Source organism: Falco biarmicus, chromosome 14, assembly GCF_023638135.1.
Source record: "Falco biarmicus isolate bFalBia1 chromosome 14, bFalBia1.pri, whole genome shotgun sequence".
In the NCBI taxonomy this organism is placed as follows: Eukaryota; Metazoa; Chordata; class Aves; order Falconiformes; family Falconidae; genus Falco; species Falco biarmicus.
Window position 1 is genome coordinate 11,588,906 of NC_079301.1, and position 25,538 is coordinate 11,614,443.

Below are 25,538 nucleotides of genomic sequence, written 5' to 3' on the forward strand. Positions count from 1 at the left end.
ACACAACTGGGCAGTGTCCCTACACTCCTCCCAGGATACCTGTCCCCACTTCCACTGCCTGTGCATTTCCTTCTTGCACTTTAGTTTGACCGGCAGGTCTTGACTCATCCATGCTGGTCTCTTGTCTTCCTTTCCTGATTTCTTACACTTGGGGATCGAGAGCTCTTGCACTCATGGAAAGCACCCTTAGAGATCTGCCAGCTCTGTTCTGCTCCCTTGTCCCTGAGGGCAGTTTCCCAGGGGGTCCTGTTGACTAACTCCTCGAACAGATCATGGGCTGGAAGGGATTTTGGGTGATCAGCTTGTCTGTACCCTATCTCTGAGGCAGGAAAACTGTAACTAACCTTCATAAAAACATGTGTGATGGAGGTGAACACATTCCTATGGGTGGCTTTGTATGTGCCACACTTGCCTTGGCCTCCCCACCTGAGTGTGTGGGCCTCTCTAGAGGAAAGGGTTAAGCTCTGAGGGATACCACATGTGTTGCCACCAAGAGCAGAAGGGGACTGCTGACACTGAAGACAAGGGATCTTCTGGCTATGAGACATCAACCCCTCCCAGCTATAAGGAGGCAGAAGGGAGAGGGATGTACAGAGATTTACATGGTGGATGTGGAAGACAGCCAGCAGCCTGCATGGTATCAAAAGAAGCAGCAGCAGGCCACCTCCTTGTGTGGTTTGCTCCACTGTCTCCAAAATGATTACGTGCTATAGAGTTTAATCCTATAAATTTTATAAAGTTAAATATTATGACATATATGATGAGAAAGTATTGACCCTAAGGCTGTTTTTTGTGAGGAATTAGATCAATGACACCATGGACCGGCAACACACTGAGCAGTGTCCTTTTACAAACAACCTTTAGACATCAGAAATATTGTCCTGTTCTTCCCTTTCCAGCTCCCCACCAATCTCTTCTCTAGACTAACCACAGCAAATTCCTTTAACCTTTCCCAACGGGTCTGTTTCCTAAATGTCTCAGCTTTCTTACTGCTCTGGGCTGGACTCCATCCACGTCAGCTACCTGGGAAAATGTGTTGTTTCTATGCTGCGTGACAGCAGCAGGCAGAGGAAGCAAGATCCCAGTAGCTTGCTGGGAGGCAGAGCTGGGCAGAACCAGAGGAGGGCTGGCCAACACAGCAGGCACAGAGACACAGGGATGCGGGTACTACACCACCGAGCCACCAGCCATATTCAGAGGGCAGTGGGAGCAGCGTGGCTGCACTCATGAACAGGGACCTTCAGCCTCAGTCTGCCAGTTGGCCAGACCAAGCAGTTTTCCTCAGGGAATTGCTAAACATGGTGCGATATTGCCTTTCAGGGAGGCATCCAATGTTGCCTGGCTGATTCTGACAGACACCCCTCCCAGTCCCTTGCTCCTTGCTGCCCACGATCCACTCTCTGTCTGTCTGGCTGACAGCTATCGGATCAGGCTTGCTCTGAAATAGCCCTCTGCTCCTGCTGTTAAGCGTTTTGCTGCGACAGCCTCTCCTTGCTCCCTTGTGTGAAGCAAGTGGCTGAAATACTGCTTGAACTTCTGGCCAGTGGTCCAGCCCCCAGGAGGGGCATCTGTCTGCATTACAGACTGAATTGTGCAGCTGTGCTGAGAATGGCTGCCAGGGGGATGCAGGCTCCATCTTACCAACTATAAATTAAATCAAATACATTCTAATTAAATTCATTAGCTCAACAAATTGGACAATTTGTCTCCCCAAACACACGTTTGCATTATACTGTTCATCACCTGCCATGCTAAGATCCCAGCCAAAACAGTCTCTCTCCCATTTATGGACATACCAGGGCTCAGAAATGACAGCTGTGTGAGTGAGCACAGGGCTGCCACAGCTGGGGACGTGCATTCTGTGCTGGGCTGTGGTGGGACAGTGTGAGCTGAAGCAGAGGCTTTCCCAAAGTCAGACACCTCTGATGGGTCATGCTAGCAGCCTGCCCCGCTTGGACAGCCTTGCTGGCTGCCCATGCCAAGCCAGGGCCTGCTGCTGAATGGGGCCAAAACCCCCAAATCCACAATCCAACTGCTGGATGCTCTGGGGGAGAAGGTCCTGACAATGTGCTGAGAGAGCAACCAAGGCCACAGAGCTGCTTGGCTGACCATGGCTGCTGGTGGGAGCAGGCAGAGGAAGGGGCAGGGAGGCAAACCGATGGTGCAGCTCCAGTCCAGCGCAACCCTTGCTGTGGAGGGCAAGGATCTGGCATACAGCTTCACAGGGAAATGCAGAGAGATAGATCTAACTGATAGCATCCAGACAAAGCATGCATTTCTAAAAATGTCTGCAGTTCAGCAGGAGGTTTTAATGGTCCTCAGGGAAGGTGGATGTGCTCCTCTTCTAGGCAAAAAGCACAGGCCAGGGCTCAATTTTACGTTTAAGATTCTGACACAGCCTGCCTGCAGCCTGGAAAGTCAAAGCCTGGGCTAACTTGATTCATCCCAGTGGGGCTTTCTTATCATTCCTGCAGAAATGTGCTAATGATCAGCAGTCCCTGCTCCCTGTGATCCGCCTAGCTCCTGACAGCTCAGCCTGCAGCTGTGGTGAGACCAGAACTGTGAGCAGACTTAGTTTTCTTGATACACACTGAATTCACTCCTTCTGAAGGATGCCTGGGTGGCCGGGCCGAGTATACTGGGTCTGAAGGGACACTGTGCCACTCCACTGGCCAGAGGGGTTTTCATTGCACCCCTGAGGACATACTAGGCCAGCTAGAGAGGTGCTAGCTTTTTGGTTTGAAGACCATGGATCCATTGCTCCATTGCTGTCTGACCCACACCGTGACTTCCCCTTGCACTCACTCCGGCTCCCTGCAGTGACATTGGTTTCTTGAGACTGCCAAGAAAAGAGCAAGATCTGCTTCCCCTTTTGGCACAGGTTTCGACCATGCCCACGAAGCAAAATCCCCGAGAAACAATCCTGACTGCTACCACAGTTGCTAGTGTGGAAAAGCACCAGTATCTTGAACATGTTGAGGTATCCCGAGTGTCCAGTAACTGGGTGCTGCCAGCCTCCCTCCAAGCCCTTGGGGATGTTCTGGGATGCTCTCTGCTTCCCACTGCATTCCTCTGACTCCCCACAGCCGTATGTCCCATGTGTCCCTGTAGCCCATCTCAGGGTGACATGACCCAGGGAAGGACCACTCTGATGACAGCCAGTTAAGTTGGAAACGCTCTCCACTCATAGCAAAATGTGACAAAATGTGTTTCTGTGGGGCACCCAGAGCAGAGAGCACGGTGACAGCCATCAGTAAGAGGTGCAGGTGAAGAAATGAAAGGAAATCATGTACATATACTTACACCAACATCACCTGCCAGGTCTTTCCCTGGATTTGCTGAGGTTGCTGCAGATGCTTTCCTGATGCCTCTTGTGAGTGTGTCCTCCCACATGTGCTAAGTCGGTGTCCAGGTGCCTTCCTCAGACCTCAGAGGCACTGAGTCCTTTCTCAAGGACAAGGACTCTGCTAGCTCTCAGCATTCCTCCTACCTCCCCAGCTAGTCCCATCCTGAGAAGGCAGCTTTGAAACTCTGTCAGCTAAACTGAAGAATTGTCACAGCTCTCTACATCTGCAGCGTCACTTGGGAGGTCTGGGGGACAATGTTCCAGAGTCAGCTGGGTCAGTATTTTTGCCCATCATCCAGCCACTGATCTTGTATTTTATATTTCTCTATACAGAACATATTTGATGTGAACACCTGCATGGAACAATGGCATGGCTATGGGTGCTCATGGGTGGCTCTTGTTTGAAATCACTCTTGAGAATCATTTTGAGGGTGACTCACACCTGCAAGTCATCCTCAAAGAACAGAGCATCAGCGCCTGGTGGGACAGAATGTGTCTTTACTTCTTCTTGTCTCTTGCTGTGCCCAGACCAGCCCTCTGCTCCTTGCATCAGTCTGAGCACCTGAAGAACTGAGACGCCAAAGTTTCCTTCCTGGTATAGGAAATCAGCAGAGCAGCCATGCTGGCAGAGTTGCCCGTGCAGCCCAGAGCCCCACTGATGAAGGCAGCAGTGTCCAAAGGCAGCAGGAGCGCAGTCCCTGGCTGACTGCATACACTCCCATTGGTCTCCGGAGCCAGGATGCTGGCCAAGGAGCATGTGCTGCATCCCTGTAGCAATGCACAGGCTGTTCTGTGAGGACCCAGCATTTAGCTGGCAGCATTATAGGTCTTTTCAAAACAGCACCTCCTGGATCTGCTCTAGGAGCAGCCAGGAACAACACTTGCAGGGAGTATTTAGGGCCCAAGCTGACACTGCAGGTCAGAGCTTATCCAAAATGAGGACTTGTCTCCCTGCTCCTTGTTTTTTGGTTCTGCAAGGGGAATGGGAGCAGAGGGGAGGTGCCAGAGAAACCCTTCTCCTTTCTAATGCTGCAGAGCCCTGGGTGGAGGGAAGATGAGGAGGGGGAGGCTGGTGAAGGGGCTCGCACAGAAAGCAGAGGCTGAAACGTACCTGCCTTGATAATCTGAGGTGGGGGTGGCTGGCTGGGGGCCCTGGAGAATATCATCTTCTTGGAGTCCACCAGGAGACGGCAGTAGCCTGCGATCAGGCAGGCAAAGTTGGTGGCATCGGGCCACTCCATCAGCAACACCAGCGGCTGGAAGGCAAGAGAGGCAAAGTGCATGAAGACCGTGTGGCTCAGCTGACACAGGACCCATGCTCCAAAGAGGTTGTGCCAGGGCCCTGCATTGGTATAACTGGTGAGCTGGCTGGCACTTTTAGCACCCACACAGGAAAAAACAACCAGGTGCATGTCCTTGCTCCTGTGCTGTGCACAAGAAAGCGCCTCACTGTAGCTGTAATGCCAGCTTGCTGACTCCCCTAAGGATGACGGAAGAGGTGGAGTCCCACAGGGCGCAGGCTGTGCATGGCAGGGTCCCCATGCTGGCTCCTGATCGTTTGCCTGCATGTCTACGTTCTAAGCCTACCTGCAAGCACCAATTTTACCATCAGGCCCTGGGGAGCTCAGGGAGTTTGTGGAGTCTCCAGCTGTCAGAACCCGTTTCGCTGCAGGCACCACATCGCCCTCCCATAAACTGAGACATCTGCTTCCAGCAAGATGCAGAGGGGGCAAAACCCCATTACAGGCTCCCCCAGCCACCACTCTGAGCCTGTAGATCTTATTTAAGTCTAACCCTTCAGAAAATTAAATTTATGCTTAGGAGCAGATGGTGTCTTCTCTTTTAGGAGAACATTTATTTACATGCTAAAAAGGGTCTTTGCTTTAAAGAGAAGGAAAAAATCTGACACGATCTGTGTGCTACATATAACCTTACTGCACAGTCTAGCAGCAGACGCCGTGACTCCCTGACTGCCAGCCTGTCCCAAGAAGGTTAACTAGCCTAGGGAAGTTGTTGGAGTGGGATCCACTCTTACCCACCCAGTGAGGTCCCATGTACTGCTGGGACCTGGCTGGGCAAAGCATCCTGCATCAGCTCTGCTCGGTCAAGCAGTCCATGCTTGGTCTGAGCCCCCAGCACCACTCAAGGTGGACCCATGAGATGGAAAAAAAATTGACAGTGCCTTCAATGAAGTCATTGCGTGGCACCTCTACCCCTTGCACAAAGCAGCCCCACCTGAAGGGCCTTTGTACAGGGCTTACATGAGGCAACTGGGGGATGTTTAGCTACTGCTGTGGCTTGGGCTGCCTGTCCTGCTGTGCTTGGTCTCTTGCACACTGACATCCCTCCAAGACTCAGAAGAACTTGTTTACAACATCCATGGCAAACCAAGCCCATTTTAAAAATGACTTAAGCCTATGCAGTGGGAAAGGCATTGAAGCTATTTTGGTCTTCTTGTTTTATAAACACAGGAGGTTTCTGATACCCACTGGCCAGTTCTCTGCCCTGCTCACCACTCGCTTTTTTAAGCCACCAAGACAACTCTGGCAAAGGAAGACCTGGCCTTACAGCACATCACACTCTGGACACAATAAACCCAGGTGTGAAGCCATCAGTCCTGGACAGAACCACGTCTGATCCCCAAGACACATGAGCCTCTGGCAGGGGCTGATTCCTCCTAGGGCCAGGGTAAAGAAGTTCCCTCCTTGGCTGCTGCGCAGGAAGAGAAAGGAAAAGAAATAACCTGACGTGTAAGAGAAATAACCTGACAAGTGAACACGCTCTACTGAGAGGCTCTGCCTCTGCCTGCTTGATGAGGCTCCTTCTGCATCATGAAAAATAAATCTGAGATGACACAGATCAAAGGGAAATTATCAAGATAGAGAAGGGAGAGAAGAGATTCTACACATAGCTCAAAGGAGGCAGGCGTGCAGTGGTGAGGGGGGGTGTGACATCTCTTAGCCCAGCTCCAGTCTTGACATAAGTGATGAAAGGAAACCATGTGTTCCAGTTCTGCCATATGAAGCATTCTTAAAACAACTGCATTCCACACAGGGCTAAGCCTTGTTGGTTTTTTTAAGCCATCTGTTGAATAAAGAGACATTTGTGCATTTTCCCCCGTGTTATGCAGCAGGAAGGGTTTGAGTGCTAGCAACAAGAAAGGAAGCAAACAGCAAGGGTAGAGAGGCAACGGCTGATGGGTACCCAGTACTGCCAGATTAAATCAGGAGGCCAAGGCAGGCTGAGAATTCCCTTTCAAAAGCAAAACTAGAGGGGTAGTTTCTACCATGTATGAGTCACATGCCAGAGATTCACAGCTAGCTCCTGGGGACACAAAGGCTGAGTGGCACAGAGCCGTGACCATTCATTGCCTTCCTGTCGGCACCTGCAGTTCAGCCCGTGGTGCTGTCTGGGGACCCCGGCTGGGTACCAGTACCTCTGAGACCCAGCCCTATTTCCATCTTCGCTCAGACACCTCTGCTTCAGGATGAACCCACCCATCCAGAGATGGGACTGTAGGTTTGTGCTGGCAAGAAGCAGCCCCTGCATCTCCCCTCCTCCTGAAGGGAGAAAGGACTGAGACACAACTGTTCCAACTGGTGTTCCTTGCCTACAAATAACACACACACAACACACCATGCCACCGCGAGCTCCCCGCCAGGTCTCCAAGCAAGCCCAGCTTCCAGACTGGCTTCCAGCAATCGGTGCATGGCATGCTGGGGTTAATTGTAGCACTCCGCTCTGAAAAAGAGGAATCTTAATACTGATTAGCATTACAGCTTAGCGAGGGGTCTTAGAAATGATTACTCTCACATCCTGGCAAACAAGCAGTGCGACAGTTCTCTAATTGTCAAGCATTCAAATATTGTTATTAGGGATTAAATCACTTCAGGAGCAGCTTGAAGCTGTCCACCTGCACTCATGGCAGTGCTCCAGCAAGCTCCCCATGGCCTGGGAGCCTGTCCTGCAGGGGCTCTGTGTCCTGCTGATGGATTACTGGCTGTTTAAAAAGCTACTGAATGGGAGCAAAGCTGCTGCAGTCAGGCTGCTTGTCTCTCCTGGCCTTGGTGGCTCCTCTGCTGCTCAGTAACAGAGGTCTGGCTGGTTACAAGGCTGTACCTCTCTCTTCCACCCACCTAGGTGATTTTACCGACATTGCAGCAGCTCGGCTGCCTTCAAGACTTGCACCTTGCTGACCCATCTCCCTGAAAGTGGCCAACAGATCTGGAAGTGATTTGTGGGGTCAAAAGGCAAAGCGGCAACATGACTGCAGCAGCCTTGTTTCCTTGGAAAATCAGGCCACAGAGAGGAGGTGTCAGGGATGGCGGCTAACAGAGATGTTATTTTTAGACATTGGCAATCTTGGTCACCCTGTTCCATGCAGGCAAGGCAAATGAGATCTTGTGGAGAGAGCCAGGCACAGGCGAGCTGAGCAAACATTGACTTTCTGAACAGTTGCATGAAAAATTTCCAACTAGTGTTGCTAAGGGTTTTAGATGGTAAATTCAGGACAGCTTTGCAAGGAGCTCTCTGATTACCAGCAATGGAGGGGTGTAGTCTGTGCTTTGGGCTTCCTTGTAATACCCATGTCTTGTGGCAAATGGGATTGAACACCTTTCCTTTGGAAACATCCTGCAAGCAGCAGTGAGGGCTTGTGCCCGTGGTCAATACTGGCCTGGTCTCCAGGGGGCTGGGGCTCACGCAGCATGCCTGCCTCCTCCTGCAAGTTTTTTAACTCACTGCTCAAGCTCAACCAGACTTGACAAAAAGGCAGCAACCTGAAAAAGCATGAATCTTCGTAAGTTTTCTAAACCCAGTGGTGCAGTAGAGCTCACACCTATGAGCAGCCAGAAGGCAGGGAAGGATGCAGCAGGAGCAAACCCGGTGTTGTTCCTCTAAGACCTGCTCTTTGCCCTGTCAGCACTGATATTTTTTGGAAGTGGACACATAGTGCAGTACCTCTTTCCTGGCTGTTAATCAGGAAATGGTGTTCATCACCAATGGGGAACAAGTTATTAACTAGGATGACCCTTTGGTTATCCTCCAGCCATGCACTGATGATGTGTCTCATGCCAACCAGCCCATTCTCTTCCTCCTCTTCACTGGCACATTCTCTCTGCAACAGTGGTGGTGGCCCATACCTTGGTGGCCCTGAGGGATCTGCTTCCCTGGGATGCCAGAGCAGAAATGCCTGTCTGATTTTTGACAGGGCAGCAGCACCTTTAGCATGAAAGCTGGTTTTACACAGAAGCAAACTTACTGGGATAATCCTACTGCTCTAAAAATGCCAAACATCAGATTCTCAGCGGGATGCACAGGTAAAGGTTTATCTCTGACCTGTAATATGCCAACATGAAAAGAAGCAAATTTTAAAGAGAACACTCTTTCAATATCTAAATGTATAATAACAGCCTGAAATGACTGATGTTTTGATCTTTCACTCAACTGGTTTCCTAGATTTTTCTAGTCTTAATCAGAAAAGGACATTTTTTTCACTTAAAGTTTCTTTCTTGGCAACCAGTTTCTCTGGAAAGTAAAATAAAATATATTTACACTGGATACAAGAGATGAGTTTTCCATTAGCCTATTAAGGATATACTGCTTTTTCTATTATGCTCTGGCTTTAACTCAAACCTTGATGTCCTTCTGGAGAACATTCCCTTGTTCAGACAAAGGTGAAGGTTTCATAAAAGAACGTCTGTAGGAAATTTTATGGCCAGGGTTATGCTAGAGGATCTTAACAGTCCACATATTTAAATTAATTTATGACCTGATCTATGTACTCTATAACCCTTAAGCTTATGTGCACTTCCTTTTAATCTCCCCCCTTTATCATGTACTTCGGATCTCACCCTGCTTCCTTTAATGTAGTGCAGTAGAAAGACGGGAGATGAATTTACATAACTCATGTCCCCTGGTTTATTTGAGGTGCAGTGCCAAGTTTATATTCGATAATATTAGGCAGCCGGGCCTAATGAGACAGCTGTCAATTTTTCACTTGTACATTTACCTTTCCTTCCCTCCTCTTAAGCATTGTTAAATCAGCCCTATTAATGTGCTGCTTGTCATTAGGACCATTATTTCCCATTTGTTGATCAGAAACCCCCTGCCTTTGTTTGCAGCAGACCTTCAGGTTTCTGCAGCAGTGCCTCCTTCCTTAGGGTTTGAGCAGCTGCCACCTCCACTGGGTGAATGCCCTCCTTGTTCCCTGCACGATCCCACACAACATCACAGTAGATCGAGAGGTACCTCTGTAGACTGCAAACTTGTAGGTGTCTCCTTCTCTCCACTCTGATGGTGCTGCCCTGTCCCCAGGGAAGGCACAGGTCCAGCTTGTCTCCCCATCATGCTGCAGCTGCCACCCTGGCTGGCTTTCATCTCCCCTCTCCAGCCGCTCAAAGGGTTCATGCTCTTCCCTGTGGGATTTCTAATAACGAGAGCCTGCCAGCACTTTTGGCATCCTCCACGTTTCCTATTTGTTGAAGCAAGTTCTCAGGACTCCCAAGGTTGCAATACCATTGGGCTGCGCTCACGCCCACAGCACAGGACACCTGAAGTCTGCGTGGTTGGTTTTCCTTTTTTTTTTTTTTTTCTATTTTTTTTTGGGGGGGGGTTGTTCTTTGTTTGTTGGTTCTTTTTTTAAATAAATACATCAAATACTTGTAGGCTTGGAAACTGATCCTGTCCACATGTTGTCTGACTCTTGTGTTTCTGGCTGGCTCCTGTCCTGGGCAGTACCATAGGTGGCACTGGGGCTGGCACCACACGCTGGTATGTGCTGTGTTTTGCTTTATGCCTTGCTAGAAAGGTGCTGCGAAGAGGGAAACTGCATCCACCCCTCCCACCCCAGGTACTGAGCCAAAGGAAATCTCAATCTCTCCCTCTCTCCCACGAGATGACAGTGTTTCAGAACGCCTTAATGGAAAGAAAGATGAATTCAGGTTAGGGAACCAGAGCGTTTAGGTCTATCATTGCTCCAAGCCTCACTCTTCATGTAGGAGAAATTCAGTCGGCTTCACTCATTGCTTGCATGAGCAGGAGTAATGCTGGCCTTACCTGCCCTCATCAGCTTGATGTGGCTTCCCACCATTTTCAGACTACAATTTGGCAAATATATGGCACCAGCCTTGGCACCCATAGCACGTCCCTGCCACACTCAGCTGGGGGAAGCACCACTGGGCTCGGGGCCGGCTGCAGCCCCGCTGAGAACCGCTGCTGCTGGTGCTGGCAGGGAAGGCTGGAGGCAGGGGGTCACCATCCCATGGGCATCATGAGGGAGTGGCGCCCAGGGGGCAGGGCTGGCCTCCCAGGGGGAGCAAAGGCGGCTGCACCCTGGCCACGCATGGTGGCTTTTTATTTCCATGGCAGGCTGGAAGCATGCCGTGGCCCCTGGGACAATGACATCAATAGCCACATTCCAGGCACAGCAGCAGCCAGGGATCTTTTTGAATTAATTTTTCTTTTTTTTTTTTTTTTTTTTTTTTTTTTTCTTCCCCTCTGTTGAGTCTTGATCTCAGCTAAAGTGCTGGCTGGCTGCAGGCCCTGCTGGGAGACATAAAGTCAATTACCCTGATGCCTTTGATTGAATTGCACTTGGCGAATGGCCAGCCACCCGGGGCTCCTGTCCTGGAGCCCAGCATGGGGACAAGGCACAGCATGGGACAGCTCCTCTGTTAAATTGCAGACGCTTGTCCGGGCTCAGGCAATCCAGCTGCCCCCAGAGCATTCCTCTTTCATTCCCGTTCAGAGGGCTTCGGCAGCTTTTTTTCCCAGTGTCAAGACCATTAATAATAAAAAGCCCAGTGGCGTGTAGCTGTGTAAGTCAGAAGGGAGAATAAATGCTCCATTTGAAAAGGCATTTCAGTAAGCACAAAAGCTTTGCTTCTGCAGGAGCTGTGGAGCTGCAAAGCAAGGGGTGCGACCTGGTGGAGCCACCCAGCTGGACATCAGGAGCTGGCTCCAATCTGCCCACGGAGCTGAGCAACTCTCCCCACACCTTCTGCACTGGGGAGCTTGGATGAGCACAGTGAGCAGCAGCCCCTCTGCCTCCTCTGCACCCCATCAGTACTGCTGGGCTTGGCCACATGCCAGGCAGGAGCTGCTGACACTGCCCTTCCCAGGATGCTGGGAGGTAGAAGAGGACTTTGCAGTCCTGTACTGGGGAGGAGGGCAGATGCACGCCTAGAAGCCCAAATCTGAGCTGGCTCAGAAGCATTGGCTGCTCTCAAATGTTGGTCCCAGCACTGCCAGTGAGCTGGAGGGGAAAGCCCCTGGGAGATGCAGGCCTGAGGGCTCCCAGACCACTGAGACAAGCTACATTTAATGCATAAAGATCACAGGAGAGACCATGTGCCACCACCCTGTCGCCAGCAAATCTATGAGCTCCAGAATCAATGTTTGAACACTGGCAAGTCCAGGGCGCAAGAGGAAGAGCGAAGAAGCGACAGCCCCAGCAGAGAGGGGACTTTGCCAGGTGGGAATGGCTACACAATCCTGCAAAATGCCCACAAAGCTGCAGCACAGCTGGCGAAGCACCATCCTGCCACCAGCCGCATACTGTGAACTTTCTCAGCATTTCCAAGCAAACATGCCCCACTCCTTCCAGGGATGTTGAGGTGAAACCTGCTCCTCTCCTCCCAGCAGCTCCCTTAGACATTGCAGGAAATAAAAATCCTTCTTGGACCCAGTAGCAGTGGCCTGGAGGCTTTGGTTCCTCCGTTCTGTGGCTGTGCAGCTCCTCTACGAGGGGTCCGGCCAGCATCTGCTCCCCCCTTGCCACTGTAGCCATGGCAAAAAGCTAAAGAAAGCAAAGCAGAGGCACCAGACCTGCGTTTGTATCACAAATGGGCTGTTTTAAACAGAAACTGAAGCCCAGGATGGAAAAGCTCCAAAACAAACCAATTAACTACCCAGTGAATAATTTATAAGACAAACATCGTTTTTTTCCTTCTGAACTAAATGCAAATGGCTTACAATCTCCTCAAGCCTGCTTGTTACCTGAAAATCTTCCCCAGCTCTTTCCCGGCAGGTGCGTCTGGGCTGTGGTTGCAGCCAAGTAGTGGATGAGAACATTTGGGTGGTGCTGGCTGCTGTGGTCAGGGTGTGCAGACCTCCTGGCTGACAGCCACTCTGTGACCCGACTCCCTTTTTTTAACCCTTAGGATCAACTACACAACAACAACAACAACCCTGGTGCTTAGAAATTCAAAATGGCCTTTCAGTACAAATCCCTTAACCAACACTGACCATCTGCTGTTTCCACAGTAACCCAGTGAGCAGCTGTGATGGGCCACCACCACCCTACTGACTCAGGCTGGCTCACTCACATCCCTGCCCTTCCTGGAGCTGCCCCAGCACCAGCATCCCTCAACGCAGCATCAGGCGTCACAGTACAATGGCCCCAGGGACATTCCCACCTGCTCTGCAATCCCTAGGGCTCTGACAGGCTTCCAGGGGTGATGCGGATTTGAGCACAGGTCCCCAGAGCAGTCAGGACACTACTTCAAACACAACCCTCTAATGGTTTACAACTCATGGCAGAAACAGATTTATTTGCAACCCAGGGCTTTAGCCAGTGACACATTCGGTGCAACAGAATAATTGCAGAAAGCAGATTAGCACTGCAAGGTAACAACCTTTTTGCCTGCTTTTCTTAGCCTTCCTCATTCATCGCTGTCCTGCGCAGGATTAGCATATGCCTCATTTCAGAGCAGACATTCTGACTTTAAAACCCAGCCCTTGGATAACGGCTAAATGAAGACAGGTAACAGCAGCCTCTGTGCTGGCAGGATGCTGTTGAGCCTGTTGAGATTCACAAATGGGATGCTCACCCTGCTCCAGGCAGGCAGAGGGGCTTTCAGTGGCTGTAGGCAGCTGCCTGGAACTTCTCAGGGAGATAAAGCTGCCACACGTGCGTATGTGCTTGTGGGAAGTTGTATGTAAGCTGCCTTTTCTGCAGCAATTGGGAGACTGCATAGAAGGGACACAGAAGAAAGTCTGCTTCTACAGTAGGAAAGGGCTGGTGGTGTTGCAGAGTTAATTACTGCTGCAGAGCATGGCTGAGGGGAGCAGCACCGCTGGATCTGTGCAGAATCGCCACCTAATTTACAGAAGATGGATGTCAGCATCACGTCTGCCGCTCCTGCAGCCAGTCTCAGCTGGACTGCACTGGGGGGACAACTGCACTCTGCCACGGCAGCGAGATGATGGCAGCACCAGAGGGGCCAGCGCACCCCACCGTGAGCTCGGTGCACTCCCGGGGCTGAGCAGCACCACGTGGAGCAAAGCTAACGCCACACACCTCCCCGCGCAGTACTCGCAGTAGGTGAGACTGCCATGGAGCTATGTGGCAGTGGGAACACACTGTGCTACGAGCGCTCACAGCGAGCCATGAGCAGTCAGTCACAGGGTTGTGACCAGCCTGTTATTAATACAGTAATATTTCAATTTATGCATACATATCCAAGGGGTGTGGGCACCAGGAGGAACCAGAAGGGTTACTCATGGTGCAGACAGTATCCCTTGGTTATACCTGCTCCATAAGCAGTAAGGAGGAGATCTGGTGGGCTCCTGCACAGCCCAGGCAGCTGGAGGGGACAGGCAAGGAGGGCTTCTGCCTGCCCAGGTGGCAGTGAGGGAGGTTTGAGGGTTTTCAAGGGTAGAGACAGGCACAGCAGGACACCAGGACTTCATCTGGGCAATGACTGACCTCAGTAGGTTGCAGATGGAATATTGCAGGTGTTACAGTTGACCAAATATCTACTGAATTACAAACGCAAAAAATGGGCTTCACGGATGAGGCTGCTGGGGGTGGTCAGACAAAGCAGAGGGGATGAGGATAAGCATGGTGCTGGCGGAGGCTGCCAAGGCATTACTGCAGTTCAGCAGAGCTGCTGGAGCAGACACAGCAGCCGCAGGAAAACAGACTTGGAGGAATTAATGCGCCTGGTGGGAGGAAGTGCTAAAATCCACCAGGAGAGGAGGCAGCAGGAGAATCCTAAACAAATCCACCATGATTACATCTGTGAGGCTACAGCTGAAATACAGAGTGCAAGGAAAGGGCTGCAGAGAGGGCTGAGGTTTAGAGACCTTGTAGCAGATGAGGAAATGCAGAGGCAGCCAGCAAAGCAGCTCAGCTTCATCGGCCTCTGGGGGAAAAGGGGTGAATGCAGGGGCAGTAAAACTGACCTACAGCCTACGGCTTAGCAGGCTTGTGCAGATACACCCTGTCAGCTGTGCAGCAGCATCTCCATGCCCCACAGTGGTCACAGCTCCGCTGTGCCAGATGTCACTGTACGAGACAGCCTCTGCCAAACACTGCCTCCGTCCAATTTAGCCCAAACTTAATCTAACTCTGTCCTGTTGAATTCAAGGTGGGAGCAGAGGATGAGGTCTGGCATTTATCTGTCAGATTGCTGCACCTCAGCTCCATCCTTCCCCATGGGGCAGGGAAGAGCTGGGCACGAGGAGGCAGTAAAACCTAGGATACCCTGGAGCAGGCACATGGCTACCTGCCTGCAAGTCTGCCAGAGATGCGTCCTAGCTTATTAAAAACCCAAGCAAAGGCCACTGGATGATGTCCTTAGGATCTTGTGGCTGCCGGACCAGACACCAAAGAAGTCAGTAAAGCTTTTACTGTATTGCTGACAGTCCTTTGGAAGGGTTTGGGACTCGGGAGAGGCAGGTGACTCTGAGGGGTGATGGGGGTGGCAGGGCCTGACCATGGGGACTGACTACCAGAACCAGCACTGCACCACACAACAACTAGCAGGGGACGGCAGGATGATAACACACAGGGCCCAGGAGGGCATGTACGCCCAGGGGTAGAAAGTCTGCTCTGTGGGCTGAAGGCCAGGATAATGGAGGCAGCTATCAAGATACCCAAGGTTTATTTGAGCCAGGGATGCCCAGCAATCTCTTCCCACACTCTGAGTCTGACATGCCCCATCCCATCATTTCCAGTTCATTCAATGATCCTGTATGGCTTGACAAGTTTCACAAGCGCTGCTAATGCATGAAACCCCACCAGTCCCCTCCAGTACCTGCATCCAGCTCAGGTATGGCCATGGACTGCTCCTCTCCAGCCCTGAGCAGAAGCGAGGTGCTGTCCTGCCTCCAAAGGGCCCTGCTACCTGCCTGGCCTGTGTCACCCGTCTGCCCCACGGGCACTGCTTGAACCATTTGGTAGGTGTTTGGGTCATGGCCAGAATGCCACCATGCCTGCACCGTGTACCCTCTGTGTCAGTCAGTCCCTGCCTCTATGGCTCAAGGAGACAGACAGGCAGAGGAGATGTCACAGACCATGTGCCCTGTGACCACAATGTGAAAGGGGCTTTTGAGTCCCTAGAAATCTCAAGGCAGATGCTCCAACGTGCGCTTGTGTCCTGAACCCCCTCAAAGACGAGCACCAAACACCCAACCACAGCCTCCGTACTAGCCCCTCTCCCCAGTGCCTGCCTCCGTGGCACCTGTGCCTACCTTGGCATCCAGGATGCTCGTCTCCACCCGGGCCACCCCGTGGTTCTCCCTGAACAGCTGGATCTTGCTGACCTTGCTGAACTCTGACAGCACTGTGGTGAGGTTGGTCTTCAGGTCAATGACGTGACTGATGCCATGCCGGGGTCCCACAAGAAGCGTGGTGGCTGGCTGCTTCTCGTCCTGGTAGCAGGAGCACATGGAGAAAGAATGACAGACAGATGGGTGAATAAATGCAGCCTGGGGCTTCACAGACTGCACCTGGCTTTCTCTGTGGAGCCAGCCCTCGATGTCAGCAGCTTGGCCAGGTCCCAGAGGGCTTTTGCAGAGCAGCAGGTGAAGCTGGTGCCATGAACCCCCCTCCCTAAGCCTCTCTGCAGAGCTGGGAACAGTGTGAAGGATGCCAAGGCTATTTAAAAATAAAGCACTGAACTGACTGTCCACATGAAATATTCAGGTTTGCTGGTGTTGCTACAGAAAAGTAAGAGCGTGTTACAAATCTGCCTGATCTGACAATGCCTCTGAGAGAAGGAAGCAGAGGAGGGAGTGAATGCATTTTAGAAAAGAACTAAAGCCTTGACTGAAAAAAGAGATCACTTGCTCTGGACTGCCCAGGAAGGATGCTTCAAGCCAGACCTGGAGGTGAAGAGGAGCTGGGCAGACCAGTGCAGAGGAGAATAAAGGAATACTATTTACCACTTACAAGTGGTTCAGCTCCTAGGTCAGCTCAGAGTCATTGCTTTGGTGTCAGAGATTAAAAAAAAAGCAGGGCACCCACACCAGAGGTGAGCTGCCCAATGCTGCACACCCAGTCAGTATCAGAGGCAGGCTCCCCCTGCTCGGCCATGGCACTGACCAGACACCACGAGGTTCTGCCTTTACTGATTTCCTACAGGCAGCCCTCTGAGTTGCGAGGTGAGCAGCTCCATGGCATGGTGGAAGCAGAGCAGGTCAAAGGCTGCAAGAGGTGGAACCCAGGAGTCAAAGCAAGGGAAGCCAGGGAAGTGCTGAAACCTCGGGTGTGGGTAAAGGGAAGGATGGCAGAGAGGTGACACTTACATGGAGACCCCTGGATGGGAGGTGGAATGAGGGATGGAGAGGTGAGCCAGGCAGCAGGGAGCCGTAGTGGGTCCACTGTTCTCCTATTTGGCTTGGTGGCTTTCATTCTGCCATGGAGAAACTGAGGTGGCTTGGGTGAGGGGTGGAGGTGCCTCTGATGGAGATGAGGGAGGAGTGGGCAGTGGCAGCTTCCTGAGAGCGGTCAGGCTGGACCACTGCTGTCAGAGATGGTAAGGCCAGCTGGGCTATTCCCTGTGGGGACAAGCAGGGAACACAGTGGCCTTTGCCATGGGTGGCCCTCCTCTGAGATGGAGAGCAGGATGCTGCCAGGGCAGGACTGAGCTACTGTGTCCGAAACTACGGCAACTTAATTGAGCAGGTTATGTCATTGCCCAAAAGGCTGGCAAGAACAGAGCCGACCCAGACCCTGTGGAGCTGAAGATCTGACCTACTGTCAGCAGAGGCTCTGAAGGCTTCTCTGGATGGGCTTGCACCCTAGTGGGGCAGAGCAAGAGCCCGAGGAAGTGATTTCTATAGAAGTCACATCTCCCCTGACTCTCCCCTCCAGCACAGACTCAGGACCAATGCCAAGCACCTCCCAGCCCACTCTGAATTACCGTACCAGTCCCACTGTGTTGAAGAGGACCCCAGCAAAGGTGGGCAGCTCGTTCAGGATCCTCAGGTACTGCAGCTTTGCCTGGGCTGTGGAAACCTGACAAAACACATCACACAGGTGATCACCATCAGCATAAGGGGCAATAAATGCAAGAGGCTGGTGCAAACTTGGGAGCTCCCAAGCAGAGGTGCGCAGCATGTTGGCAGGCAGCCTGGGGCATGGGCTGTGCTGGCAACGAGCCTGGGGTTTGACATGGGGTGGAGGGGGTCTCCACTCCCCTGCTGTCTGGGCAGATGCTGGGACGTTACCCAAAGCAGAGGCACAGCCAGGGAGGAGCCCAGACATATGATATGTAACCCCCTGGGAGATGTATATTTCCCCCCCAAGATGTATAACCCTCCTGGGAGATACATAGCCCCCCCAGGGAGCTCTGATGGTTGCAGGGACTGAGGCAGTTGCTCAGCAGCCTCCTCTAGAGCCTTCCAAGCCCAGAGATAATGATAAACACAGGGTTAATGGATGTGTGCCACTTTGGCCAAGCTGAAAGCACAGCTGCCACACTGGGATTTATCTCCCATCCAATGGGACTTAGGTAGCAATAACAGGAGTCCCCAGGCAGCCGGGGACAACAGGACGGCTGGGGCAGAAGGCACACTGCCACCCTACCAGTCCTGAGCCAGGGCCACGCAGGTTGGGCTCACCTTGGTGCCGCCAGGCTGGTTCTGGTGGGCTTTAAGCTGCTGCGAGAGAGATTTCCGGAGGCTCTTCTCTTTGATGAGCTGCAGGAGCGAGGGGGGCAGGAAGGGCTCCAGGCCCCACTCCTTCCTGCGGGGAAGGAAGCCTGCCTGAGCCACCAGAGCAGAGATCCTGCCGACGGGCAGAAACCAGGGATGCTGCCCAAGAGCATCCTCTTGCCATTAGTGGGAACGGGAGCCACACCAGCACTTCCTTGGTGTCACAGCCGGTGCAGCAGCAGCCCCCAGCCCGGGTTCACAAGGGGACTGGACCCCCAGTTGGTGGCACAGCCACTAGCACTGGGCTGGCAAACAGCAGTGCCAGGCTCTGCAGCTGAGCCCAGCTCCTGCTCACCTTCATGTAAGGTTAAGGGATGCAGGGCAAATTCCCAAGCCTCTTTTGGCATCCTCCCTGGGGTGCCATCTCCCCCCGTTCCTCCCCATGCACACTGGGCAAAGCCAGCCTGCACAGATGGACTCCATATGGATTTAAGACCACCGGGAGCCACAGGAGGGCTGAGCCAGTTCTGCACAGCTTGGTGATGGGCTGAGATTACACAGCCACAGTGCCTTCTCTTCACCTTGGATGCAAGGTGGAAAATCAGCCTGGGTTCCCATGGAAATAATCCCAGGCTGGCACCAAATATCACCGCCAGCCCTGGCCAGGCTGCCATGTGTGGCTGGATGTCAGTGTGGGGGTCTCACACGGCCCTGTGGTGGGACCAGAGACTGCAGGTCACTGCTGTCAAGCCTGCGAGCCGGCCAGCTCCAGGGGGACTCTCAGGGCATCTCATGCTCAGCACTCCAAAACTTTGCTGGTAGCACCCCAGTTATGGCAGGGCTGTGAGCAGGAGCATGGGGAAGGCACTCAGAGGAGGGCTGCGCGGTGGTGTGGGAAGAGGGAGGGGGACTCACTCCACATTCTTGAGGGAGACCTTCTGGCTGGGGCGGGTGGCTGAGACGGTGATGTAGATGTGGAGGGCGGCCAGGCCCAGCAGCATCTCTGGCTTGGGGTCTGCGCCGAAGCGCTCTCTGATCACATCGTTGCGGCTCTGCAGGAGGGAGGAGAGGTGTCCTCAGCCAGCCACGGGGACAGGGCACCCGCCACCTGAGGGATGCCTCCACAAAGCCCGGCCTGGGCAGACGCGTGGCCCACAGGCACCATCAGCTCCCAGTTCTTAGGGACGAGTCCCCTACCTGGATGTACAGGTACTCAAACGCTGCAGGATCCCGGCGCAGCAGCTCCACTGGGTCCTTGGGGAAGAAGCTCACACGGAAAAGGCATTTCATGCCATGGTAGTGTGTCCTCTGCACGACCTGTGGCAGGAGCAGAGGGGAGCAGTGAGCCCAGAGGCTGCATATATTTGCCTGCAGAGCATAAGACCCCCTCTCCTCTCCCCTGGGAAGGGATTTGGTTACACCGTGCACCACCTGATCCTTTCATCCCTGGAACAGCCCAGCCTCCCTTGGTGTGACATCTTTGCCTGGTGTGGCAGGGGTTTATGCCACGAGGGCTAACGCTTCCTCCACAATCCTCGTTTTATCCCTGATCCTGTACAGTGACAGCTTCCTGGCTCTCCTGGGCAGGCCAAGGATGTTCATGAATACTGCCTGCAGCTTCCCAGGCTGGAGCACCTCCATGGTGCTGTCAGGGTGGGATGGGTAGGGATCATCTCCCTCTTTGGACACCCTTTGCACCCCTCAGCCCACAGGACCATGCCAGAGGCAAGGAGAGGCTACACCACCCCATGGCACAACCCTGCCATGCCCCACATTGGTGGCAGAGGAGCCTCCCTGTGCCCCAGCCACCAGCCCTGGCCATCCCATGCCTGCTCACACCCAGCGACTTACGTGGGCCAGCGGCTGCTTGTCCTGGAGCAGCAGGAACCGGTGGCTGTACTCTGGGCTGGAATATTCCAAGACCAGAGCAAAGTGCTCGATGTGCCTCAGGGACAGGCGGTCCTGCAACGTCACCATCACATCCTGCAAATGCCACAGACAGGCTTGGGTGCAAGGCAGTGGCTCCCTCCCAGGGTGGGAGATGGCACCCTACTGAAAGCCCTTTCCTCCTCGGCACCTGGGGCCACGCCAGCGCAGGATGAGGCCCTGCAGCACTGGGAGGGGTCACAGGATTGTACCCAGCCACCTTGCAGCAGGATGTGACCAGCAGCCAGACCCCCAGCACTGCGGTGTTTTGGAGCGGGGCTGCGGCAAGCTGACCCCTGGGAGGGAGGCTTGCAGGAGCATCCATCCCGGCTTGAGGGCAGGCTTACAGCAAGGAAAAAGGAGTGGGAGAAAGAGCAAAACCCCATCCCTGCCAGCTGCAAAGCGTGTTGCCCGGGGAGGCTATCAATCATGCGGTGGCAGCTCGCAGCCAGCCAAGCGACGCTGCAGTGTTTGTGCAAAGAAGCAGGAGACAAGGAAAAATGGATCGGGCAGGCGGGAGGAGAGAAGCGTCACCATGCTGTGGGGGGAGCGGAGGGGCCCACCTTCACGGTGGTTCGGCCATCGAACGTAAAGGATTTGATCTGCCCGTTCTCCAGGAAAACCTTCAGCACGTTGGGAATGAGGAGGAGAGCTTCTTTCTTCAACATGTCCTGGCACGCGGGGCCAGCAACGGGGGAGTGGAGGAGGATGGGGGCACAGAGAGACGGACAGAAGGAGGGGAGAGAGAATGAGTGTCATTGATGGAGTGGTTACAGCATCCCCCACTTCTCTGGGCTTATGTGCTAAGAGGCACATTTCCCTTGAAAATCCAGCATCTCTGCTGAGCCATCGAGACGTGCAGAGCTGGAGCAATTCAGAGCTGCCTGACAGATCAACCTCCCCAGCTCCCAGCAGCTGCAGCAGCAATGGAGCATCCCACTCTGTCCAGCACATCCCAGAGCTGTGCCCATGCCTGGCAGCCTGTCCTGCTTCCCAGCTGGTGACAGAGAGGGAAGGCGATGGCTGGGGTGGCTCAGAGCTGATCCCCCTTTCCTGACCCTTAACCCAAGCCTAGCCCACCTGAGCCTTGCGCACGCCCTGTGCAGAAAGTGGGACGAAGGCTGATTTTATGTAGGGAGAAGTGTTTCGATCAGATAATTACTTAATTGACTTTGCTTAAAAATAGGATTTGCTAAAAGCGCTTCACACTGGGTTTTTTTGGTTTGTTTTGTTGTGGGTTTGGGTGGTGTTTTTTGGTTTGTTTGGTTTTTTTTTTTTTGTAGGCTGCTTAATAAAACCTTTCTGCATTTAAGAGATAATGGCACTGGGCTGGAACGCTACTGCAGCGTAACAGCTTCCATTGCCAAGCAGCAGTGCCCTGGTCACCATGCCCCATGCATGGGCACTCCTGCAAAGCTTTTGGCACCAGGTTGGAAGGCACAGACCTTCCTTAGGGCAGGCGCTGGCACTGCCCGGATGTCATCCTCAGGTGCCCAGGGGGACCAGGTTTCCAAGGACAGTTTCTGGGGCTCCATCCAGATGGAGGGACAGGGGAGGACCACTGCATGTCCCCCAGCACCAACCCAATGCCTCGAGTGTGCTGCAGGGCGCTCTGGGCCAGAGGGCTGCCCTCACCTGCAGAGCCCAAATCAGGGCAGAGGAGCCCTGCAGCTCCCAGCCACCTCACACCCCACGGCCCCAGGGACACCTCAAGTGGGTGAATCACAGAGGAAGGCAGGGTAGGACTTACTGGGTCCGTCTCGCCGACCGTCACCTGCTCTGAAAATCGGACCTTCGCTGGGTTGGACCTTAGCTTCGCCTTCTTGGCTGCACTGATGAAAGCAGATTTGGGAGACTGGAAAGAGAGCACCGGATAAATCACCTGCCTGCCCTTGGAGCTGTGGCATGGGGAAAGCCAGATATGGGGCTCAGAGAAAGTCTGTCAGAAGCCAGCATGACGATGGGGAGCGGGCAGCAAACCATGAAATGGCGGGGTGGAAAGCAAGTCCCCTTCGCTGTGGTTATACAGTGCTGCAGGCAGTGCCAGAAGAATGAGCAGCAGCCCCTGAAGACAGGCCACCAGCCTCAGCGTGATGGGGGAGGCTGCACTCCCAGTAGGCATGTGTGCCCACCCCCTGTGCAGTCTGAGCTCCAGCAGACATAAGCCAGGGCTTGCTCGGAGGCACCAGTATGGGTTTGGGTGTGTGAGATGAGCCCCTCAGATGCGGGTCTGCGGCTGTGGGAAAGAGCTGGGTAGCTGGGAGATGGCAGGACCCTGGGCAGCCCTGTGGGATGTTCTGGTGGCAGTGTCAGGCACTGGGGAGCCTCTGCCTGCACGCACTCCACGGTTGTGCCACGGAGCTGTGTGTATCCGAGGGTGCTGGCATCAGCCGAGCAGCCTGTCCTGGCTGGAAGCCACCCAGAACCAGGAAGAAAAAAGTGGTTTTGGAGCCTGGCACATGCCCTGCTCCTGACAGAGCGGCGCTGGGCAGTGGCATCTCCTTCCTGCAGAGGAGAACACAGGGGAGTTCTCGCACTTCTCTCCTTCACCAACATCAAGGGGCTCAGTAAAGCAGAAATGATGCCCAGCCACCACTGCTGCTGGCATGACGATTCAACCTGCTCCAGCACCGCCCAATGCCAGCACCACCGCTAGCTGCACTGCTTGGGGGTCACAGCCTGGCACTCCCAGCTCTCCAGGGACTCTCCAGGGACACTACCAGGAGGTAGCGATGAGGACAGGGAGATGGCCACTTGCCCACGCTGATCCTGCAGGGCTGTGGCAGCTCTCAGACCTGACAGCTTGGAAGAGCTTTGGGGTGGTGGGACACCAGTCCAACACCTCAGCTGAGCTGCTGAATGGTCCCTTGGGGCCTCCAGGGACCCCACCTCAGTCTTCCAAAGGGCCTGGCTCCCGCTGGTCTCACCTGGTGGGTATGCAGGACTGTGAGGACGATGAAGTCCTTCGCCTTCCTGTGACAGAAAGGAGAAATTAAGGTGGATAGGACTTCACAGCAGTGGACCTCAACATGTGAATTTGGCTGTCAAGAGAACACATCCCACCCTTCCCAGCCTGGTGGCAGCTGGGACCTTTGTGGGCTCCTTGGGGCACTCGGTAATACAGCTGTGGGTGCTTTCCCAGTGCTGCCCACCTCTTGGCCAGCTCGGAATGGGTACGGCACTTGCTCCAGGGCACTTCCCCTGCTCAGGCTGAGGCTTCCCCATGCCAGCAGTGACCACTGACAACAGAGCTTGGGGACGTGCACTGACACCCCAAGGCTCCAGCTGGGGCACAGCAGCCCAGCACAAGCTCCCTCCCCAGAGATGACAAGAGGTGTGTGTTGTCCTCACCTGACAAGCTCGATGAATCTCTCTCTGGGGGCTTCACTCACATCCTCATCATTGATGGCTAAGATCTGGTCTCCTGGCAGGAGCTTATCCTCAGAGGGGCCGCCTGCCGGGAGAGAGGGTCAGGGCCAGCCCAGGCATCCTGGGGATGCGAGGTGGGGGGAAGCAGGAGGGTCCCAAGCACCCCCAAAGCATTTGCCCATGTATGTAACTGTGGAGGGCACCCCACAGGCTCACTGGAGGGGACAGGAGAGGACAGGAGCCCAGGGAGGGGGTCACTAGGGGAAGTGCCCCGTGCTTCTTGGCACCCTGTAGCTGTGTCCAGGGACAGGGGGGTCGCACACCCTACCTGCTGCCACTGAGCGCACCACCACCGGCCTCTCGCTGCCGGCCACGAAGCCAAATCCGCAGTGGGGATGGCGCTGGATTGTCACCTGTCGGAGCGTGTCCGAAGGCAGCTGCCCACATTCCATATCATCGCCACCGCACTCCTCCGGCATCACATGGCTGCACTGCAGAGCAGAGGGGCGGGCTGTAATGCACCCCCCCCCCCATCACAGCAACCCTCCCTGCTCACGCCAAGCCCTCTGCCACCTGGATGGTGGCCCTACTCCACCTGCCTCCTTCATCGCTGCTGGCACTGCGGGTCCCAGCAGCTTGGCAGGACATCCACGGCCCTCGTCCTCCCTTGCAGAGCAGTGCTGCTCAGGGCCCATCCTTGCCGCAGCACCAGCAGCTCAGGCAGAGGGACATTCACAGAGATATCCCCCAAGGGTAAATCATACCATCCTCTCCTGGCATCTCACTGTCCCATCCCGGTCCAGCCATCTCCTTTCGTTAGATGGGAGACCTGTGTGGGATAAACTCCTGGCGGTGTGACTCTGGCCATTACCTGAGGGATGCCACCGCTGCAAGGTTCAGAGGAGATGGAGCTCTGGCATGGCTGGAGTGCCATCTCTCTGCCTGTTCTGCAGAGATTTAAGAGCAAACTCAAGGGCTGGCTTTTTCACACCAGTAACATAGCTGCACAATATCAGAGATAAGTGGAAGTAAGTTCAGCCGGTCTAAAAACTGGGATTAAGGCAGACTCAGCCATGGCTGCTGGCACTACAGCTGAGTCTTCACTGCCAGCTCCAGGACTCCTCAAAGCACTGCCAGCCAGAAGATGGAAAGACCCAGCCCAGGGCAAGGTCATGCCAAACCTGCCCTTGGCATCCCAGAGCAATGCCAGCCATGGCTCCAGGCTGCTCAGCAGGGCTGTGAGCTTGCTATCAGGGAGCAATCCCAGCACCATCAGGATGGCATCGGAACACAGCACAGACAGATGGCAATGTGCATGGCCACAGCCAGAAAAACAAAGTGATGAACGTGCTGTTTTTTTCTGTGCTGCTCATTGCTTGTTCCTGTCCAGACTATTTAGCCTGCTTAAAAAAGATCCTTCTCAGCCTTTTGGCAACGTATCAATTGTTCTGTCTCTTATCGGTTTAGGATTTGATGCATCATCCCTCTAATGCAATCTATCTGCATTTCTGACACCCCCTGCCTGCTCCCAGCACCGCATGTTGGCACCCGCTGCAGAGTGAAGAGGGACAGCACGTGAGGCTGAAAGAGGATGGGAGCTTCTTGCAGCTCCAAGCCAGCACCTGCACAGTTTCAGGCTTGAGCTCATTGCTGCCAGGAAAGACAGCCCTGTGGCAGCCCTGATCCCCAGGTGACCTGTCCCAACATCCTTTTATGTACCTGTCTCTGCTGCTTTCTCTCCCATGGCAGCCAGGAGGGCTCCAAGCACCAGGTGCCTCCACCCAATGCCGGGGATACAGTGCTAGCTGTGGATGAGTGGTGCTCTGTGGTGGTGGGATGCCAACCCTGCCAGGTCCACACTGACCCACCCCTGGTGCCCAGCTGAATGGGTACTCGTGGCTTTCCCCTCCTTCATGCAGCAGCACATGGCTGGAGAAAAAAACCTGAGATCCAAGGAAGGAAAGTGCTGAGGAGCAGAAGGGTGCCGGCACCTCTCAGGGCAAGTGCCAGTCCT

General features: G+C 53.9%; 1 protein-coding gene across 3 annotated transcripts in view; it reads right to left on the reverse strand.

The window, feature by feature from the left end:
* FRMPD3 (FERM and PDZ domain containing 3) overlaps positions 1-25,538 on the reverse strand; it is a 64,709-nt gene that overhangs the window by 8,252 nt on the left and 30,919 nt on the right. For 2 of the 3 annotated variants that reach the window (XM_056360082.1, XM_056360081.1), the window contains 12 exons: positions 23,853-24,015; positions 23,507-23,609; positions 23,083-23,128; positions 21,906-22,010; positions 20,719-20,826; positions 20,081-20,212; positions 19,427-19,546; positions 19,145-19,281; positions 18,197-18,320; positions 17,502-17,591; positions 15,824-16,003; positions 4,458-4,602 (listed from right to left, as the gene is read on the reverse strand). In XM_056360082.1, coding sequence (XP_056216057.1) covers positions 4,458-4,602; positions 15,824-16,003; positions 17,502-17,591; positions 18,197-18,320; positions 19,145-19,281; positions 19,427-19,546; positions 20,081-20,212; positions 20,719-20,826; positions 21,906-22,010; positions 23,083-23,128; positions 23,507-23,609; positions 23,853-24,003 — 1,441 coding nt within the window. In that variant the 5' untranslated portion in view covers positions 24,004-24,015. Of the gene's footprint in view, positions 1-4,457; positions 4,603-15,823; positions 16,004-17,501; positions 17,592-18,196; positions 18,321-19,144; positions 19,282-19,426; positions 19,547-20,080; positions 20,213-20,718; positions 20,827-21,905; positions 22,011-23,082; positions 23,129-23,506; positions 23,610-23,852; positions 24,016-25,538 lie in introns of those variants that run through there. The other variant, XM_056360084.1, reaches the window with a different exon arrangement.